A 22154-nucleotide genomic window follows, 5' to 3' on the forward strand; every position below is an offset into this window, starting at 1 on the left:
CCAAGCTCACACTGACAGTGAAATTAGGAGTCAAGACAGATGAATTAGGGTATTTGAAACAGACAGTTTGTGATTGAACAGTACTAGTATAGTATGTCCAAATGGCCCGAGACAAAACATTCAGCCATCATGTTACCAAGTAGAAAAAAGGCCTGCAAATGTGCAAAAGATGATGTGTTCTTCATGTTGCCTTCATGGAGAGGGGGAAACAGATGGACTGACACAATGAGCCAGACAAATCAGGCATTGGGAGCATATTGTCCACTGGATACCAGCCAGTTCTGCTGACTGCAACCAAGTCCCAGCTCTTCTCTTTACACCTTCCCTGCAGAGGCCAGCTGTCCCTGAGCACGTGATGCTGCCACTGTGCTGTCAGACCAGTTTGCTGAAGGAAGAAATGCATGAGCTCAATTTGAATCACCAAAATCAATGCTTATAAAATGTTGAACTTGCTTCAGTGATTAAATGAGGTAGAGCTGAAGCTTCCTTGTGCCACTGTTGGTGGACACTAATTAATACTTTGGCTTCATTTGTCCTAACCATCACCCCCTCAAACCAGTATTTACATGCATCCAATCAGTGTTATGGTATCAACATGGAGGGACCCTCTGTTTAACTCAGAAATCTCCTGTGGGAAAATAAGATAGGAAGAGAAAGTGAGTCACACACAGCACAGATCATCACAGCAGCACCGTTGCTTCTGTAAAGGACAGTGTCAGCATCTGAGCAGTAAAGCGTTATCAACAGACCTCTGAAAGGACTTTCCAAGTGCTTTAATTGTCATTTAATTCTAAAATGTAATTACAACACTTACCTCAATCAACAGTGCTGTCATGAATGAATGTGGTGCCTTAACAGTCCAACATGGATATTAAGAGTTCAAACCACTATTTCCCAACAGTCATTTGAGGAAAAGCTGTCTGTGGTTTATTTAGAAATGAAAGGTGTCCATAATCATCTCAAGGACGAGTTAGAGTACAAATACTGCCACCGTGAGGCCGTTCTGCTACACTGCACCGTTTATGTGGTCTCTGACCGTCAAGTTAAATAAGAAACAAAGCAGCACCTTGGTCAAACTAACTGGACCCATTCATTCATTTTGTTGGATTACACTAGTGATGCAGATTAGGCTGTATGGCAGGCTGGGCAGAGACGTGCAACACCTGGCTCTTCTAAATCTGCAGATTATGTTTATGGTTCAGATTAAGGTTCAGCTCTCAGACAGCCAGACAGTCTTTGGTAGAAATATGCAAAACACACTTATTAGAGAAGAGTTAATCTGCAACAGGAAAATGAGGGAAGTAGCAGGATTAAATCTACACTTGGCATTTTCCTTCTCTCCTGATAGAGATTTAGCAAACACAGTAACATGGCCTGAAAAGAAGAAACACAGAACCATAGGGTGGGACTTTGCATACATTTATTATCTTCATAATACCTTCTGAATGTAGGAACAAACATTTTTTGGATTGTTTGACACTTTCTTCCAAAAAGACACTTCCAAATTTTTTTTGTAATCTGTACTGTAATACAGTTAAAACAACAAGAGCATCAAAAGACGCTACGGTCAACAGAGCTTTGGCAACAGGTTTGGAAAGATCTTCTTACATCAGGATTTGTGCAGAATTCCACAAGACAATGGTTGATTATGGTACAGTTTGTACAGTTGTATGATTACAACATTTCCTGTAGTGGTTTACATTTATTATAAATGTACCATTTAACTGATGTACAAAGACTCCATGAAAACCTTCTGGAATAACAGAGAATATAATAAAATGTAAGACAAGAATGAAAATTATGAAAGGCAAAGAGAAGAGGGCAGTAAACATCCAGACTCGAGTCCCTTAATTTATCCAAGATTCAACTGCAACAAGACATGTCACTGGAGAAGACAGGAAGATTTGCTGCCCTCCCAGCAAACACCTGAACGAGGAGGATGCAAACAAATGACCAGGAGTCACGGCACCGGGAGAATCAGTGCTCAACAGTACCAGGGCAGTACCAAAATGAGTGGGGGCCAACTGGCCCCAGGTTTCAGCTAAGGAGAAACCAATGCCTTCATTATGAATCTTCTCCATTTTCCTTCCTTTGAAAGAAAACAAAAAACATAAAAAAGCAAAACACCTGGTTGGCATGGCAACCTTGTCAAAATATGAATTAGGGTGTCCTTGACAACCATGTTAAGAATGGCTCAAATCAGATGGGAGGAAGAGGGGAAACAATGCATGAAAGAACAGTGGGAGAGTAAAGGAGTGTCGAGTTTGTGAAGATAAATGTCCACATTATGCAGATCTAAGAAGCATCTTCTCCACAGCTCCAGAGTATATTAAACTCCTACTTCTATCAAGATCCTTCAGTCACGGCTTTTATTAATCATTCTCATTTCTTAGAAATAAAGGAGGAATTTGATTGCACTGTAAGCAAATTCAAGACCCTATGATCATTTAAAAAAAAGAACCAAAACATTGTCAGCCGTCCTGTTGAGGCACCAGGCTCACTTCAGCCAGACAGCTAATTTCCCTTTTCTATTTACTTTTATCGGTGTGCTCATGTCCCATCACAGAACTCAGGCTGCTTATGTGCATCTCTGAGCCCAGCGCTCCTGTGAAAATGACCTGGCAGCAGATGTGCCCCCCCCCCCCCCCGAATACAGTCACACCAATAGTAGTGTTCTTAACAAAAGAGTTCCTGCTGGAAAACCTTTTTTTGACATGGCTGCAATACATTTCCACATCAGACATTGTGGTGTGGAACAGCCAAAACTATACCCTTTTCTCAGTGCAGAGGAGTGCTTCATGTAGATTTAGGCCTAGAGAAGAGGCCAAAAAGAGGCCACCGCTAACAACCAGAGACAAAAGAAAGTGCGTTATAAACAAACTGAGGAGGAGACACAGAGAAAGATGAGTGTTGATACAGAGAGGCCGAAAAAGTTGGACTCACATCTCTGCTGCTGGCACAGCCACACCAGTCCATGGGCCAAAGAGCCGAAAACAAGAACATACTAGTCAATCTAATTACCAAAACTTGTATAAACCTATTTATTTACTTCTATTAACGCGTACAAAAATATGTAAACTGATTAACAATAAACATCCCACCCCACTCCCCTAAAATAGTAATAAAAACTAAAACTAAAATCATAATGCATAATGAGTACAACATTGTTTTCTGATTTGCTTAGAAATATAGAATCTCAGACAGACTGACCTCGGAGGAATGTGAACCAAACACAACTAAAGGACAAAGGTCACACTCGCTCTTCCCTTTGGTTGGTTTTCTTGGCTTCATTTGGCAGCGCCCTCATGTTATGGCTAAGTGCTTCCATTTGGTCTCGTACAAAATACATTTGTGCTTTTTATTCAGTATAAAAATGCATAGTCATTAAATCAATCTAAGGAGTTAAGCTCTCACAGGCGAAACTCTAGTGTAATTAAAGTGCAAGTCACTGATAGAACGGCATAACGCTGTTAGCATCAGTGTGTAAAATGATTGTACTTATCATCCTGCCTGTGGACAGAAATACTGGACAGTAAGCTCAGAAATGGATTCATGCTCCAAACGGACTCAACAAACATCTGACGTCAACAAACGTTCATTTGCGTTGGCACTTCAGGTAAATTTATGGCTTTTACACATATGTATAAGTCACGTCAATGACAGCCTATCGAGCAGGCTTAATTCAGCTGAGGCTGAAAGAAGGTAAACGAGCACTGAAACCTGACACGTGGAACGATACTGGTCTCCAGGATGGACGGTTCTGGGATGGTAGGGTGGCGCCTACCATCGGCCGCTGATGCTTGCCACGTCTGTGTGAAACTGACGAGAGAGGCGGCCGCTCGCTCCCCCTTCCAGGAAGGAGGACCTGATGGGTGGCTCAAACAGCTTCCTTCGGTTCTTGTTTAGTTCTGTAAAACACCAGAAAGTATGAGCAGGAACAAAGAGAAGACAGGTTTAAAAGGAGATGTTGCCACAGTTTCTTGCTGTGAGTTGACGCCAGGAGCCAACATAGGATCAACTAGGCTGGAGCTGCTCTGCAGCTTTCAGGAAAAACACATTCTACAAATTCTTATTCATTATTCAGTCAATAATATGAGAGGTAGTCTGTCAGTGTTAGCATAAACCTTCATCTACCGGAGGCAGCGGACATGCTCCATCCGTTCAGGCTGCCCTTCCTTCACCATCACTCTGGTTTTATTCTGACTACAGAAGTCTCATTAAATAGCCGATAAAGTGGACGGTGGTTTGCAGGTTCTTGTGCCGAAGCCCTAGACAGGAAAGCTGACCTGTGCTTGGAATCCCAAAGCCAAACCAACGGGATTTGGAGGACTCCACTTCCTCAATAATCCCTCCGCTTTTCCTGAAATTGCACCAACAACCCTATGAAGGCTCTCACAATTATTAACCTTTACACAAGGCCTGGCAGGAAGCCATGAATCATCTGAGCAGCCTCACAGCTCCAGATTAGAAGATGCCCAAAGTATAATGAAGTAATGAAGTGTGAAACCAGCAACTTTCACATTAGAACCAAGCCCAGAACTACCTCTGTATCGGCAGGAAGTCTGTGGCAGCTGGAACAACTGGAGAAAAAACATTGCGCTCATGTTGGAGGCATGTGCTTCTGATGATGGTTTCTACCGGTTGCCAACAACCGGCCCCGTCTGTCGTGCTCAGAACCAGAGTTTTGGTAGCAGAGATTATATGTCATATATCAATCTACCAATCTGCTCCGTTCAGAGAATATAACAGCAAAGTATGGAAAAATGACAAAACCAAATGCTTCTAAAGAGCTTCAGCTGGTTCTGCCTCAGATAATTCTGCCCCATTTGTACCTGAGATGGCGAGCAACATTTTCCTGCGAGCTCCAAAAGTGGTGATACCAAGTTCCTTCAGATCCTGGTCTGTCAGAGTCAGGAATGTCTGGAGGTCGATCTGGAAGTAGAAAAGGCTTAATTCATGTTTTACATGTTCTAAAAGTTTTAAAAGCTCCTGAGTTTCAGCTATGACTCCGTCTGCTGCAGGGCCTAAAGTGTTCTGACAGCTGACGTTCTGACCATGCAGAAGTGATGGTCTACCTCCTGCTGCTGGAAGACGTCCGTGTACTTCCCCAAGCCCAGGTTGCTGAACAGCTCAGGCAGGTCTGAGCCTTTCAGAGAAGAGTTCAGGCTGCAGCCGTTGCTGCCATTTAGTGAGGAGATGCAGTCCATGTAGTTGCTGCTGCTGCTGAGGTAATGCTCTGCAGCTGTCCATCCATAGAAACAGATATAGAACCATTGGTGACCACACACAGGCTGAGCAGTGAAGCCTCCACTCATGAGGATGCTTCCTTCAGCTTAATGAATAATGCAGTGGGACTGACCAGATTTGTTCTGTTTCCTTTTTGGACTGCTGACGAACTCGGCGTGACTGGACAGGCCGTTGCCGGCGCCGTTCCGGTCTCTCCAGTTGTCAGAGTCGCTGCCATTCCCAATGCCTTCGCGGCTGCTGGATCGGGACAAGGACAGAGGAGATCCCTGAGAGAAAAGCAAAGAACATGCACATGATCACAAACCCGACTGTGCTACAGCATCCACGCTTCAACGCTGCTTGGGCTTGTTATTTGGGACCTCATAGGTGGTGCTCATGCTGGGCTTGTATGAGACATGATTGGCCCTCCGCAGCTCTTTGATGGTCTCAGCTGGCATGGACTTGGAGAAGCCCAGACCACTCCATGTGTTGGTCGGGGTCCGCACCTCAGTCACCACAGGCTTCTTTAGCATGGCTGCATGTAAACATGACATAAACATGACACAAACAAAAAGCATCAATTCTAACCATCTTCTAAACTCCTTACATGTTTTAGCTACTGTTGACATGTCTTTCTTATTACCGTATTTTCACGACTATAAGGCGCACCTAAAACACTGAGATTTGAGAAACACTGAGAAAACACTGGATGACGGAAGGCGAACACTCCTTTACAAAGACTATGAGGCAGCGGCGGGCAAGTAATGCCACCATATGCGGGTGGATTGTAGACGCATGGGCTATGATACCGTCTTCATGTATTGTAAGAGCTCTCATAAAATCAACGCTGAACCGGAACCGGTCGGTGAGTCTGATTCAGATTATTAAGAAGAGGAATTCGGGATGTTGGACATTGAAATAGTGCAGCTGTTTAATTCAGATACAGAAGATGAAAACTTTGATGGTTTTGTGGCGGAAGAATGAATATTTTGTTCAATAAATGTGTCGAAACTCACTGTTTTACTTCCGTTGTCACATACATTACTGTATGTTTCAGCATTCGCCTAATAATACGGTGTGCCTTATGTATGTTTTAAATACAGAAATAGCACCCATAACTGAGACTGCGCCTTTTAATACAGTGCACCTTATGGTCGTGAAAATACAGTATACCTGCTTTTGTAGTGATAGTTTGGCACAATCTGTTATAGCTGAAGTTGTGAATATTGTATTTTGTTTTCTTTTGTGGCAGAAGATGAAACAGGTCAGTGATCAACCTTCTGGCATTTACGCTAATCCTCACCTTTGGTTGCCAACAGCTTCTTCTGTTCATAGTCAAATGCCTGAAAAGACAGCAACAGTGTTGACTTGTTTGAGTTGGACGCCTCCACTTTCGTCTGCCCATTTTGTGGGTTTGTGTATAATGACCTGGATGTTGGCGAAAGTGGTCTGCGGGCCCAGTCTGATCCGCTCCCTCTCGTTCTGCTGTGCTGCCCTCTCAGCAGCCCGCTCACTGCCGGGGGCTCTCTTATCGGCCACAGGACTGTCTGATGAGCTGGACTCAGCATCCGAGAGGAGACAGTCAGAACTGGTGGATAACAGCACAAATATGCTTAAAAATAACAAACTGGAGAAGTCCCGCATGACTTTCCATCCACGCTGGGTTGATGAGTTAATCACAGCTGTCAGTGATTTTAGCTAAACTGGGAGATCTGCCATGTCTGAATAGAGTCACACGTACTGGAGATGGGAGTTCTTGGTGCCCTGCAGGAGCTCCACAGCTTGTCTTTTGCCTGACGAAGTCTTGCATGATGCCAGCATCTGCTTCAGTTCGCTTCCATTGGCGGAGTGCGAGGGGCTCCTGGGCATACCCACCTCCACAAAGGTGTCCGAGCCTGAAACGAACACACCTAAAGAGTTTTTCCATTTCTTTCAGTTTGAGTTGTCACATGTAAAACAGGCCTAACTAGAACAAACATAGCTTTGGCTGGGTCACTCTGCTTAGGCCCTTGTGGGATATATGCATCACACAGTCTGCATGTGTGTTAAATCTGTATACCGTAATTTAAAATCACAGCAGCCCTAATTATGCTGCTTTTCTCACTGCTCCACTCTTACTTCGAGAGGAGGCTGTGCTGTGGAAGCGGATGTGCAGGAAAAATGTGTGATCTGGTCCAATTAAAAAAATCTGGAATTTGTGGTGTCCTGTAAAATAATATGATGTCAGTGGGTCTAAGAGAGGTCACTGGGGTCTAGTGTTTAATGTAAGTATGGCCTACCTTGACTTGGATCAGGCTGAGTGAGCCAGCACAAACACATTCTGGGACAGAACTAGAGGAAACCTTACTGGGATGCACCACATTGGGGGAGAAAAACACTGGGAGAAAACCGAGACGCGTGAGAGAGAACGCTTTCAGGGGAAAACCGCAAGTGCAAGAAACCAAGAGTATATGGGCCTTTCTTAACCACTATAGGTCCAGAAGTTAATTCATCTCTGCTCCAACAAAATAAACTTTGTCAGGAAGAGACTGAGGCTGGGAGGACGCTGTAGAGAAATGTGTTCTTTTCGAGTTTAAGGATTACATAAATCTTCAGTGGAAAAAATGGAATTCGACATTTACGTTACCCTGCAAGGCCATTTTGCCAGTGCTGAAAATGTTAACAGCTCAAACATTTTGGTCACGCAAGGGTACAACTGCACAAAAATCATACACAAATCATGAGTTTGGGTGTGTCTTAACATAACGAACATGAGAGTTGTGCTCCAGCTGGAAGCAATTTCCTTCTTCAAATACTGTCTAAAACCTGAAAACAATGTCAAACAGAATTAAATGTCCCACCTACAACTTACACAGACCTACAGATCTGGCTGGACACATTTGGGCACCTAAAGCTACATTCAACAGGGACAGATTTCAAAGTATTTAGGGGAGAAGAACACGATTCCCTTCAGCAGCTTTTTATTCTTTAAAGCTGAGAGAAGTACATAAATAAGAATAAAAAATTGCACAGAAAGTTGGATTGGCACACTTGAACATCTTATTTCCTCAACATAGACAGGAATCATCCAGACATTTTACAACACATGTATGTACTTTAGCTACCTTAAGATTCAAACAGACTCGAACTGATATAAAGATGAATACCTTCATGTGGGTTTGACTTTGTGGAAAGTGGTTCTGATGGATTGTGTCCACTGGCCTCCTGGACGGAGTCACACGGAGTTGGAGTCAAAACACTTTCCCCAAGAGACCCGGTTGGTCTCCTCCTATAGATTGAGCCAGCATGCTACACATGCAGGAAGACAAACATGCACGTAAACATCAAGAGAAAGTCTATGGAGCAAAATAATCTAACTCAAGACTTCAAAACGCATTGGCGGTAACCGTGACATGTCCATTCAGGGTGCAGGAGCTGCTGCAGTCAGGGACGCTGCTGGGCTGCTTGTCTATGGGAGCAAGGCCAGGCGGAGGTGATGGTGCACTCTGCGTGTACCCCTGCACGCCCGGCAGCAGGATGCTGCTCAGCGTGGCCTGAGTGGCAGGATGAAGCAACAGCTGAGATGAGAAGCCTGGAAAAAAGGGTTGAAAGTTTATTTTAGAATTACAATTTCTAACATCCAACCGTTATTCACGGCTAAGGTCAATTTAGAGAAACCAATCCCTTGACGTACGTCTTTGGATTGTAGTGCCATACAGACACAGCAAGAACATTCACACTCCACACAGAAAAGCCCCTGGCCCTCAGGGGCCTTCATACAGTGAGGTGACAGCGCCAAGTGCTGCAGCAGTGACATCCGGAAGATCCTGACATCTTTACAGGATTAACAACTGACATTCAAAGATGCCGAAGCCTGAAACTTTTACAACTTTTTAAGTTGACAGAAAAACACTGTAAGGCTGTGGCTGTTTAACACATTTACTGTTATCCAAAGCAACAAGTCAAAAACACTTTGAAATTTTAGATCTCGTTACAGCTGGCAAGCAGTGTTTAATGTTTCCCTCCAGTTTTTTTTCTTTTCTCTCTAAATCATTCGAATAATTTGATGCAGCTTCCTCTAAAACCACAGACAATTTAGATAATTTTTTTTTGTTCAAGTAGAAAAATAAATAAAAATCAAAAGACAAAAATGTGGTTAAGGTCCAACCTTGGGTGCTGGCGAGAGCGCTGGGCCACAGGGAACCTGGGGGCGTTGGGTTAGTGGGGGGGTGCAGGGGACTCATGGCAGAGTTCAGGCTGTTGAGGACGGCGTTTGGAGGAGCAGAATTGAGGGTATGAGGTGTTGTTGTACCCAGGAAACCTGAATAGACGGAGGTAGAAGAAAAGAGAACAGGAACATCTTTCAACATAATCACACGTTAGATTGAGCCCCTCTGAAAATGATGTCTGCAATTTCATTGGAATTCTATAAAACTGTCAGCAAATGAGATGAAGAATTTCTGCAATTTCCACAAGGTCATATATGCAGAAGTTGTGTGTCCTTTTACCAACAAAACCATGTTACCGAGAGCACCAACAATGTGGTCTTTGGTATCTTCACCCAAAGACGATGTAAGAAAACAGACAGAAGCAGGTCTGTGGCTTTAACAAAGGGCTAGTTTGGCTCCAGGAATAAGGCCACTGATTTTTCTGGCAGGCTGGACTGTAATCTGAGCAGGAAAAGCATGTAGTAATTACCAAAGGCCGGGATGTGGCCATCCACAGCTTCGCCCTGGGCCTCCCGACAAAAAGACTGTTTCTACTGTACTTGCCCGTCATGGCACACTTTTGTATTTTGATACTAAATCGTTCAAACTATTTATTTTACTCTGGGTTGGAAGAGGCTCCAGTCTCTAAAGCCAAAATCATTTTAAATAAAAGCTCAATTCAAAGACAGACGGGTCAAAAATCTCCAATGACAGCAAATATTGTAATTGTTATCAATGCTAATGAAGTCTGGGTGTTTAACATACCTGCAGTCCATCTCCACAGCAGCAAGAAACAAACAGAGTCATATCAACCAGGATAACATGCTGATGTTTGAGTGTTCTTATGTTTTCAGTGTACAACCCCTTCTTCGCTTAACAGCCCTTCAGTGTGTGTACTTGATAATGGTGCAAATAAAACCCATGACTGGAGCCGTTACCAAGACTGCTTAGCCCCAGACCAGCTGAGGCCAGGATGTCCAGGCCAACAGGGCAGATGAGAGATGGCGACGGGCCATTGGGGGTGGGATTCAACACCACAGGGGGTGGGGAGGAAGACACCCCATTGCTCTCCAGACCTAAGAGGAATTTCCGGGCTTCGTACATGTTCACAGCGTTCCTCTCCACGCTCTTCACTATCACCGACTGGGTTGAGGAGAGGTGATGAGAAAGAGCGAGAGAAGATGAACAGAGCAAAAGACAGGGAGGGAATGTTGGCACCAGACATGGAGAGTGAATGGGAGGATAAACATAAAGAGGAGGAAGGAAGAATAGATAGATTAGAGAACATTGTGGGAGAGAGAATGAGACATGGGAAAGGCAGCTTATATTAATAAGCAAAAAACACATGTCATTTATTGATAAGACTGATGATGGTGTGAGGCAACAAGTCCTACGCAAAGGAAACTCAAAAAAACAAAATATGGTGGAGTTTGAGTGACTTTGATCTCTGACATTGGCAGTCCCAATTTCTTCCATAAACATGAGACTCAAAATGAAATGAAGCACACAGCAAATCCTGGCTCTTCAGAAAAAATATCATAATTCAAATCAGCGTATCTGGCACATCTACACACTTTACTCAGCATCTGCCAACAAAGGCAGGCAGACGATGGCAAAGCTGTTGGGCGGCCCTTTTGGATCACGGATGTCCCCTCATTAAAATATTTAAGCAAAGGGTTCTTAAGAGGGTCTGGGCTGCGTCTCTGTTTACACTGGCACCTCTGCAAAGGCCTTGGAAAACTCCACTAGAACCCTCTAAACACAGCCAGGACACGTCCAAGTAGTGCAATGTGATGATAAATATTTGTATGGCAGCAGATTTTAATTAAGAAAATTACAATAAAATATGGGAATGAAAAACATGTTACAGTATTTATTTGTTAAGAGGGAGTCAGCAGCTGACGTCTTCTGTTGAAAGAAAGTTCAGGTTCAAGTGTTTGTGTTCAGCAGGTGGAAAGTGCTGGCAGGTTGGGAGTAAAAAGAGCAGAATGCGATTCTAGGCATTAACTGACTTTAGCCCAAACTCTCAGGGTTGGCATGGCAAGACTCCATTCTCTTTGAGGTTTCAGCTTTTGTTTTCACCATCTCATGACGCAGTGGCGGAAGTGACGCAGTGATCTTGACAAGATCATGCTCTGAAGCCAGATGGAAACTCTCAACTGGGAAAATGGCCAATTTGTTTTTTGGTGGCATCTGACAGACACTGAATAAAGTGTGCAATCTGTGCAGTGTACGGGCCATACCTTGCTGGGCTGTTTAGGCTTTGGTTTGATGCTGATGAAGATGTCAAGCTGCTCCATGAGTGCGGTGATGCACCGAGGCTCCACCTCAACGTCCTCTTTAATGTCAAACATTAACACTAGTGGCAAGCAGCCCTGTAGAATATAAAGATACTGGTCATCTCAAGTCCTTTCAGTGGTTTGGTCACAGTATTAGATGCTGTTTCACAGGAAACATACGCAACACCTCCTGTAAAGGATGGGAGCTAATGTTTTTCTACCGACACATATAGACTTCATCTCATGGCGCCGGCTTAGGAAAGCTGCAGAGTCGGGATCTGTTTGCTACCACGAGGGCCACAGACATCTATATTTTGGTTCAACGTCTGGAGAGCACTCCCATCGTGCACGGGTGTAATTAGCAACAGAGAATAGGGCCAAAGCCTGAGATTGTAGCTGTAATCTGGAGACTGTCTACTGGAATCACACAGTGCACTACTGCGAGCAGATCTCCTCACATTTCAGAGTGACTCCTCCATGTTTACCAAGCAGCCTCCTCTCCACCCACCAGCTCTTCCTCATAAATCATCAGGTTTTCTGATCCAGACAAGGATAGGGCAGTTGTGTAAATCTAGAGCAGGGAACGCCATGTTTAATCACAGAAGCTTAATCTGGCATTTGCTCAATGTCTTTGGGGCCAAATGGGAAGACCACAGACAGAACAGAGTACTGGGAGAATTTCTGGCCCACATCATGAGCTCCAGAGAGACAACCAAAGCTGCTCGTGTCCAACGCATGTGCTGCAGGTGGCCTCAGCTGATATATTCAGTTACAGATTAACATAGTCATCAGCTTTGGAAAAGAGATCTCGTTATATTGAGATAAAGCTTGTCCCTCACTTGCAGGTACGCAGCTCTGAAACTTCCCATCATGCAGCCTGGCTTTCAGTGGGCAACAGATGATTGTAGAACATTTCAGCAGTATAAATAGAACCAAGCAAGCATTCTCCTCCTCTCAAAAACCACATCATCATTCATTCGAACCATGAAGATGCCTGTGATATCCTTATAGCCTCCACACGCTCTGACCCCATTTTAGAATACGGTTAAAAAGGACTCCACACAAGTCACACACCATCAGGTATTGCCGTGCCAAGCAGACCGACTCAATTGTGCCTTGAATGTAGACTGTGGATTTCTTCTGGGGGCTGTTGGGGTCAGGGAAGTGGATCTGGGCACCAGTTCTCTGGGTGATGTGCTTGATGTTGCTGCCATTGCGGCCTTTCATGAACAGGTGGTGCTGGGGTGCGATGTCCAGGTGAGTGCTGACTGAGATTGTGCTGGCGAGGCTCCCAACAAGGTGCTCCAACAGCAGAGCCATGCCCCTCTGCACAAACCGCAAACACACGCTCATCAGAACATCAGTTATGGTACATATAAGTACATATAAATCATGAGAATTACAACAATAATAGTGAAACTCATTAAAATCTCATGACTTTCGGGTTTTTTTCGTGTCTTCAGGGATGGCAATCAAGACTAATAACTATAACTAATGAATTAAATCTGAATATTGTTGTGTTCAAATGTTATATCTATGTTTTTATTGATTAAACACCCAAACTTGACCAGTTCAGTGTGATGATGAACTTTGGATCTGTGCTTCATGACTCGGTCATAGAGGCCTACAGTGTTACTAAACTGGCAGGAAAATCCAACAGAAAAATTAACAAATGGTTAAACAAGCCTAATCAAAGCTGGCTCAACCAGAATATAATGTTTTTTCCATCGAACCAGTAAAATGTATAGTGTTTTCCAGAGCATCTTCCAGCCCTGCAGCTTCATATTTAGGGGGAATATGGAATATTCTATAATGTGCCCCTGACTACACGTGTAAACAGACCTGACCTCCACACAGATATGAATTGTTTTTAAATATGATCACACTTTAACTAGTTTCAATCCAACATCTAAAAGCTGGAGAGTGAGGCTGCTTTTCTGGCTCTGTTAGAGGCACGGCTGACCCAGCAGCTGCACATTTTGAGCAATTAAACCCCACTCAGCACCCTCCTGCCCCTTTTCCCTCCAGAGAGCAGCTCTGGATAAAGTTGAAACATAATGAATACAAATATTTTTGCACTGACGAGGAGCACGCAGGAGTTTAAGTGAGTGTTGAGTGGTGGAACCTCAGTCTTTGGCCTTAATGCAGTATTGTATTTTTACAGCATGTTGCTTCTTCACTGCCCTTCAATGTTAGTCTCACCTTGACTGCGTTAGTGTTATTCTGAGAGCCACGGACCACCCCGCTGGCCCTGTAGAGGCGCGTTGGGGGCTTGAAGGAGACTGTGAGGTTGTAGGTCTGTGAGATGTGCTGCACGGTAGGAGAGCTGGGGTCAGACTGCATGATGGCTGGAAGCTCAAAAGACAGAACGAGAGGGAGCAGCTCCTGCAACACAGAGGGGACCACGAGAAGGATGTCAACACCACAGTTGTGACAAGGAGGAGAGAAGATTTCAATCATCCAGAATGCATTTCCACTTTCTTGATTAGGAAGCAAAAATAGAGAAAATTTTTGAACTTCTATGTGATATAAATTTGTGTGAACTGACATAACAGTTGATGTTTAAAGGTGGCAAAACTCAGAACACAAGCAGTAAGTCAGCAGTTCCAGAACACGCGCGCACACACACACGCGCACACACACACACACACACACACACACACACACACACACAATGTGGGTCCTGGGCGGAGCGCCACTATGGTTTTTGCTGCCAGCAAAGGGCAGCAGCGTGAATGGCTCTGACCAAAGAAATGCAGGCTTGATCAGTCCCATATGCACTTGGCCTTTCATTGATATCACATTTCAGTGTTTGCCTGTGAAAGGTTTGAGAAATTTAAGTCAGAACTGAAAGAAATACAACCAGAGAGCAGCAGAGCAATAGGAGGCAAAACACTGAATGAAGGATCGACTGATTATTTTTTTCAGCTGACCTCAGAGTTTCCCCCCAAAAGTACACCTGGCCGACTCGTATAAAAGGACCTGAGGTCTCCTCATACAACACCTGGACACAGAGACAAGTATAGGAGCAGACCCCTCCTTTCATCACCCCACTGTCAACTCCAACCTCTGAAAATCCATCAGCTGGTTACAGATCTAAACAGAGCCCCAACAGGCCTGTTCGGTTTAGCCACGAGTGCTGCTGCAGTTCATAAAGAAAGACGAGATGACGCTGGGGTGCCAGACAGGACCACACACACAAGCTCTATTGTTTTACAGTTAACCTCAACTTCAAGGAGTCAAGCATGGAATAAACCTCCATCTGCAGCAGAATCTAATACAAAAGAAATAATATAATAAAACCCTCCTGTGTCCTTGTTTGACAGAAGACTCTCCAGTCATTGTCTTTTATGATGGGATGGATTAAAACAGTGATCCTTCTGTCAGGTCTACATGAAGCTACAACCAGAGGTTAGCTTAGCTTAGCCAGGCTTTGACCATGTTTCATGTTTGATGTAAAGCCAAGAAGGCTGAATTACCAATCTGCTAACTCTTATTTCTACATAGAATCATGAGGCTGATGAGGTCTCTCTAGAGAAACCAAAAATGCTTCTCCTGGTACACATTTGGTCTTTTCCACACAATGACAGCATTTTATTCTTCTAGAGACAGATTGTAAAACAACAATCATAAGTGAAAAAGTTAATTTAGAGGGAGAGTCTCACTTGATCCGCCCTCATCATCTGCTGACTGAATCCTTCAGAGGCCAAGACAATCTTTGAGGTTCCCATCAGCTTCTCTGTGCCGACAACAGTGCTACATTTGTGATCTCTTTTTACAGCCATATCTGGGGCTGTTCCTCCAGATAATGAAAACAACCGTCCGGATATGCTGAAACAGACATTTGCCAATGCACAAATCCAGTGTGACCTTCACCTTCCTCTTTCTCTCCATCAAACACACCCCACTTTGTTATTCATACAAGCACAAGACTACTAGCACGAGTCGACTCATGCTGGAAAAAAGCTGTTCCCAGAATCGGACTGTTGAGGTGCTGAAATGGCGCAAAAGCTTAGAATTAACAGATTCACTGTGCTCACACTGCAAAAGCTTCAGACCTCCAGTATGAATGTTACAGAGGACAGAGAAGAAGGCTGGAAACCTCTTTGGAGAGCAAAGTTCTTGGAGGACACGCCCTAAGAACAAGATGTCTGAACCAGCTCAGAGAAGTGCGGAACACAAGAACCTTCTCCTGGTCCTGTTAGCTTAATCACAAGCCAGCCTGATATTTTGATTGTCAAGAAAATTATGAGTTGAAGCATATGCGCGATATTGAACAGGATTTCTGACTGATGCGCGGATGGGTTAGTCAGCTGGTACTGATACTGTCCATCCATGTCCTCATGGGAGGAAAGAAAATAATTATTGCTTCACTTGTGAGGTTCTTCCCCAATCTGTTAAATACCTGATTTTTAATTACAATACGGCTTCTTGGACCCTAGAAAAAGTCCCATCTGCACAGCATGCAACATATGTGGAACAAAAGTAGAACTGGCAAGAGAATTAACAGATTATGCTTCTAAACATTTTCCACTGTAAGAAGATTCATTGCCGTGGCAACCGTGGCTGTTGCGCTCCATAAAGCTTAAAACCTCATATTTATCAGCCTTAAGGGAGTTATCATTTTGGTGGATAGTCCCTTTAATACTGATGCAGACCAGCCAAACTCACCCTTATTTTCACTCGCGCTGCCTCCACCCCTCCTGGCTGCCCCGCGATGGACACCTGGGCACAATAAATATTTGATATATGAATCAGCTCTCCCTCAGTCCAGGACAAACAGTGGCAGAGACATCGTTAAAGTTGCATTTAATTTCAGTCTTCAAAGAAAAAAGTAGCAAAGTCATAATGGAAACCAAGAGTTGAAAGACCTGTTCTGAATTTACAGAAAGTCTTTATTTTACTGAATCACATCACTGCTTGTTCAACACAACTGCCCAGAGTTCATTCCTGTTCAAGGCTCTGCAACTTCCAGCAGAACAAACAAAGACGAGCAAGTGAGCAGGATGACATTCCTAAATTTAAAACTAGCATCAGTCAAACCTGGTTGCTTTTCTCTGCCTGGTTATTCCGGTTGGAGTCTGGGAAATGGATGTGGCAGCCTGTCTCCTCCATCACCCGTTTTATGTTGTTCCCACCTTTGCCAATAACATGGGAGTGCTCCGTGTGAGAAACATCCATCTTCAGCGTCACTCTGTTGCTCTAACCAGGAGAAGAGCAGGATCATGGAGGGATAAAGGAGAAATACACCATTCTACAGCATTGTGAAAACAAGAATGGAGCTAACACATGGTACATTGTAGACTAATGCTGTATGGTACTGTTGCAGCAACGTCATAATATAGATATTTGTGACTTTCTTTAACAAAAAAAAAAAAAGGAGTTCATGCTTTGTTTTAAAAATCACATTATAAATGCTGCAGTTCTTTAAAGGAATGAGGAGAAACTCAGATAATAGGAAGACATCTGCTGCTGCAAGCTCAGCCTGCGCAGAAGATCAGTTGCCCCCAGGTGGCGCTACAGCACATTCACCCAGGTACATCAGGTCATATGTTGCCATAGCAATGAAGCCTTAACACACACTGGCGCAGCTATGATTGAAACCATTACAAGAAAGAGTCTAAGAGGATAAAAAAGAGGAGAGATTTACACAAACACACAGAGTCTAACAACAAGGAGCTAAAGTTGTTACCTTTGTGTCAAGGACGGACATTATTCTGTTTTTGGCATCCCTCACATTCTCCCTCTTTCCACACACCTTGATGTGAGGATCTGCAGCGACAGGAAGTGTAAAAGTTTACTGGGAGTCAGACAAGAAGAGCAGAGGTCCAACTTGAGCGTGTCACAAAAACTGAAGCTGTGTGTGCCTGCACGAGCATCACAAATGTTGCTTTGACATCTGCAAAACCTGTTTTGGTCTGCAGGAAGACTCCACCCCTGTGGGGACAGAAGACATGTGACATGTGATGTCTTCCTAATTCCATCCGTTAGCTAAAGACGGAGGATTAAAGCCTCAATGCGAATGCTCACCTCAACCTTTTCAATGGGATTTTCTCCTACAAACCAGTTTTGACATGCTGGAGCACAGAAACCATCATGCTGAATCTGCTCTTTGGCACTCAGCAACCCGAACGTCCAAAGCTACCCTCAGCTCCAAAATACTTCAGTTAAATAACCAAAAGGAAAATGCATTCAAGGCAGGCACGTCCGTCTTAGGTGAGCCGACATCTGGATCTACGCACACTTGAGCCCTCGAGAAGGCAAATGTGAAAACAAACGAAGGCACGCACACGTGTACTACACAGCCCGTGTTAACCAAATGGCAGGACGTTGACTAAGCGCTCTTCCAGGAACAGCCCTCCCCGACAGCGTCTCAGATTAGCAGGAGGCCGTCAGACTGGACAAAGCTCCATCAAAGTCAGAGGCTTATCGCAGCTGTTTTTTTTTTTTTTTTTCTAAATTACAGCAGATCTGAGCAGATTCTTAACAAAGAACTAAACTGTTTTACTAGAAATGGAACTAGAAATACAACTTTATCACTAGGTTTGTCAGCAATCTGAACCAACCAAAAAAGACCACAAACCAGATCACAAGGATCCTTTCAGAGGGATTAGGAAAAATTGAGTTTCAGCATCTTTTGCATGCTTTTTCCCATCATCCAACAGCTCTTGTGAGCCAGAGGACGTGCCCCCTTCCTGGTGTAATACATGTTGTAACCGTCGGGGGCGTCATGTTCTTCCAGCATTTAAGCCACATCTGGCAAACATTAGTCAGGCTAAACGAGTGTTGCATTCATCGTAGAGAACACCCCCACATTCTTGAAGTGGACTGTGCTGTGTGCACATTTTTGATGATTGTCCATGGAATAAAAAACGAGCAGTGGAAAAAAACCAAAACAATACACCTAGAACCAATAAAAGCAGGCGTTGAACTGGACAAAAGCTGCAGCTGCAGAATGTTTTGCTGATGTGTTTAGCTGCAACAATTTTGGTTTATTTTCCAGAGGAGAACTTGTGACCCGGAGCTCTGTGCTGGCCGAGGCGAACCATTTTTCATATTGATGACGACATCTGAAAACAAATTCATCCAATTGCTGGTCATACAAAGCAAATGTGGGAATGTGAAAACAGACACGAGCTGCGTTAAATCATTTATGAGCTCAGGACATGAAATCAAGTTCAGAAATCAAAACACTGCACAGCCCTGGGGGTGGGGGTGTTCGGGGGGGAAACTAGCCTCTTTGCACTTGTACAGGTGAGAGACACACCCAGGTGACAATGACAGGACACTTAGCTGCTGTGATGCAATCAGGCTTATGAATACAGACTAAAACTTAAAACCAGTGATTTATGATTCACTGTGCTCCAGCATTGTTGTTACCCATGCCAAGCCCCCCTTTTTGTTCTTTGCCTCCCATCAGCTCTAGAGGTCTTTGCTCCCACACGTTCTCGCCAATAAGATAAATATCAATAAATTCTTCTGCTGCATTCCTCTTTCTTACACAACATGAGAAAAAAGATGTTTAAACCTCCTCCTCAGAGCATTATTCTCGTACATTTCGAACTATTTTTTATGAATGAACTAATGCTCCAGGAATGGATGCAAGAGTTTGGCTGGACTGGCTGCTGATGCTTTAAAGCTTCTGATGCAATGCCATCAAATTCTTTTCTGTGAGGGAGGAAGTTGCATAATGTCATTAAGATTTCACATCTGGATGGAAGATACCGTCAATTTCCCATTGGACAACAACACGGGCACTGCTACACTGCCCCCCCCCCCCATGGCCTCAGTGCTTCCTGGAAGAGCTTTAAATAGTCCTGATGTTTTATTAGGACCAGAGTGGTGGAGGAACTTTGCCAAGAACTGCAGGAGTATGGAAAGGATGGACTCCTGCATGTCACTCAGAGCAGACAAAGGTGCTGGCTGATGTGAGAAACCTGTTCATTTCAATGTCACCATTAAACAAGTGCATCTGAAATTCTTCTGAGAGAGTCCAGAGCGGAGCTTCAAAAATATCCCTCCTCTTCTATTAAAACAACTTTCAGCTTCATTAAGTTTTTTGTGAACCTTCCTCAAGAATGAGTCAAAGCTACGAGAGTGAAGCTTTCAGTAAATACAGAGCAAACATTTGGATTTGGGGTGAAGAACTTTGGTTGGGTGGAACCTGTTTGGGCCTAACTCTCATGATCTTTTTTTATTTAAGGCTAAAAGACAAAGGTTTTGGAGGCCTAACAAACCACAAGAGGATGAAAGGAGGCTGAAAATGTGATGCTGGTTGACATTTGACCTTTTAGTATGCAGTCACCTTTCTTTGACTTGGCTCCTATTTTGAGTTTGGATGGCCAAGCGATCTGCGTTTGGGTCTCGTCCATGATCTGAAAAAGAGAGGAGTGTTGATGGAATAATTCTGGATCAAAGCAACATCACTTCAGATACACACAAGCTTACTTAAAAAGTTCAGCTGCTCCCCAGACTGGGCCAAGGTCTTCAGGGAAAATGATTGTGCGATTAAAAATAAAATAAACGTGATGGACATTCCTAAACCTCAGGAGAGGCCAAATAATCATAATCTAGTTTATAATCCTCCAGAGATTATAAAGACCAGTATCTAAGTGCAATAACTACCTAACCATAATGAACCTGGACCAAAACCCAGAACCAGGTCTGAACCCTCAAACAGTCCTTTTGTTGCGAGTGCCAGGAAACATGTCCTCACTTGCTTATAGAATGATTGACACACACACACACACACACACGCACACACACACACACACACACACACACACACACACACACACACACACACACACAAATGTTGAAAAAGGAAAAATCTTTCAAGTGGCTCCATGAGCAGGAAAAAAGATCCTGTTTTCTTTTTCTGTGTTTTAATCCTTTTAACGGTTTAAACTTTTCAGTTGCTGTTTACAGCTTTATGAAGCACCAATGAGCTGTAAATTGGATGCCACTCAGAGTGTATTAAAACATCCATCCATCCTCTACCGCTTATCCGGGGTCGGGTTGCGGGGCCAGCAGCCTAAAAAGAGAAGCCCAGACTTCCCTCTCCCCAGCTACTTCTTCCAGCTCATCCGGGGGGATCCCAGACCAGGCGTTCCCAGACCAGTCGAGAGACATAGTCTCTCCAACGTGTCCTGGGTCTTCCCGGGGGTCTCCTACCAGAGGGACATGCCCTGAACACCTCACCAGGGAGGCGCCCAGGGGGCATCCTGACTAGGTGCCCAAGCCACCTCATCTAGCTCCTCTCAACGCAGAGGAGCAGCGGCTCTACTCCGACCTCCTCCCGGATGGCAGAGCTTCTCACCCTATCTCTAAGGGAGAGCCCAGCCACCCTACGGAGGAAGCTCATTTCGGCCACTTGTACCCGTGATCTTGTTCTTTCGGTCATTACCCAAAGCTCATGACCATAGGTGAGGGTGGGAACGAAGATAGACCGGTAAACCCAGCTCTTCACCACAACGGACCGGTGCAGAGTCCGCATTACTGCGGACGCCGCACCGATCCGCCTGTCGATCTCCTGCTCCATTCTTCCCTCACTCGTGAACAAGACCCCGAGGTACTCCTCCACTTGGGGCAGGATCTCCTCCTTGACCTGGAGAAGGCACTCCACCTTTTTCCGGTTGAGAACCATGGCCTCGGATTTGGAGGTGCTGATTTTCATCCCAGCCGCTTCACATGCGGCGGCGAACCAATCCAGTGATTGTTGGAGGTCACGGGCTTTAAAACAATCAGCTTTAATGCTGACAGACAAAATTATTCCCATCATTGTTCTACCAACATGTTCAAATTATTATAGTCTTATTTTTTTTCCCCTGGCACACGGCAACTGCTTTTATTCCTGGGCGAACCAATGCACAGATGCTCTCCTGTGTGTTCGAGATCCTTCTCAACAATCACTGATGGCTTGTTGACTGCCGGTTACACATGCTGCTGTGAGGCTTCTGCTCAGCTGTAGTTCAGACAAGGTCTGATACTTTTACTTTTTACTGATGTTTCCAGGTGGAAACATCTATAAAACAAGAGCTGCCAGTTTGTCGCCTTCTCACCATATAGAACTGTGTAATCCATAAGTCAGAACATTTCAATTAAACACTTCACAAGTCTGATATGAGACCAGTTAAAGTAAAAACACATTTTTCCAAAAAAAGATCATAGTTTCCATTTTATTCTCCCCTATGAAAGAATTTGCTTGGTTGTGTAGGAGAAGCTAATTATGTAAAGGCAGAGAAGGACTCCTCCACTTGCTATAATGAGCTCTCTGGCTCACCACCTCCAGATAATGTCCAGTTTCTAGTCAATGAATCATGGAACCAAAACAAATTTTACTATCATTCTCTGCAATCAAAATATGGAGAAATTCCTTTCAGAATATTGGATAAGCAGTTCTGGTCTTGGCATCCAGCACAAGTCCAGTTCCTCCCATAATGTCCTTTTACTGGAAACATTC

General features: G+C 44.2%; 1 protein-coding gene across 2 annotated transcripts in view; it reads right to left on the reverse strand.

Moving 5' to 3' along the window:
• Window positions 1-1403: 1403 nt before the first annotated feature.
• LOC101066933 (protein bicaudal C homolog 1) overlaps window positions 1404-22154 on the reverse strand; it is a 36131-nt gene continuing 15380 nt past the window's right edge. The window contains exons 3-21 of one of the 2 annotated variants that reach the window (XM_011602963.2): window positions 19998-20067; window positions 17385-17464; window positions 16736-16894; window positions 16364-16417; window positions 13895-14077; window positions 12767-13018; window positions 11657-11788; window positions 10352-10556; window positions 9374-9526; window positions 8613-8797; window positions 8373-8514; window positions 6968-7121; window positions 6655-6814; window positions 6530-6569; window positions 5607-5761; window positions 5360-5513; window positions 5076-5242; window positions 4833-4932; window positions 1404-3908 (exon numbers count right to left, since the gene is read on the reverse strand). In XM_011602963.2, the coding sequence (XP_011601265.2) occupies window positions 3781-3908; window positions 4833-4932; window positions 5076-5242; window positions 5360-5513; window positions 5607-5761; window positions 6530-6569; window positions 6655-6814; window positions 6968-7121; window positions 8373-8514; window positions 8613-8797; window positions 9374-9526; window positions 10352-10556; window positions 11657-11788; window positions 12767-13018; window positions 13895-14077; window positions 16364-16417; window positions 16736-16894; window positions 17385-17464; window positions 19998-20067 (2673 nt within the window). In that variant the 3' untranslated portion in view covers window positions 1404-3780. Of the gene's footprint in view, window positions 3909-4832; window positions 4933-5075; window positions 5243-5359; window positions 5514-5606; window positions 5762-6529; window positions 6570-6654; window positions 6815-6967; window positions 7122-8372; window positions 8515-8612; window positions 8798-9373; window positions 9527-10351; window positions 10557-11656; window positions 11789-12766; window positions 13019-13894; window positions 14078-15357; window positions 15499-16363; window positions 16418-16735; window positions 16895-17384; window positions 17465-19997; window positions 20068-22154 lie in introns of those variants that run through there. The other variant, XM_029834829.1, reaches the window with a different exon arrangement.

The sequence above is a fragment of the Takifugu rubripes genome, chromosome 4, assembly GCF_901000725.2.
Source record: "Takifugu rubripes chromosome 4, fTakRub1.2, whole genome shotgun sequence".
Taxonomy (NCBI): domain Eukaryota; kingdom Metazoa; phylum Chordata; class Actinopteri; order Tetraodontiformes; family Tetraodontidae; genus Takifugu; species Takifugu rubripes.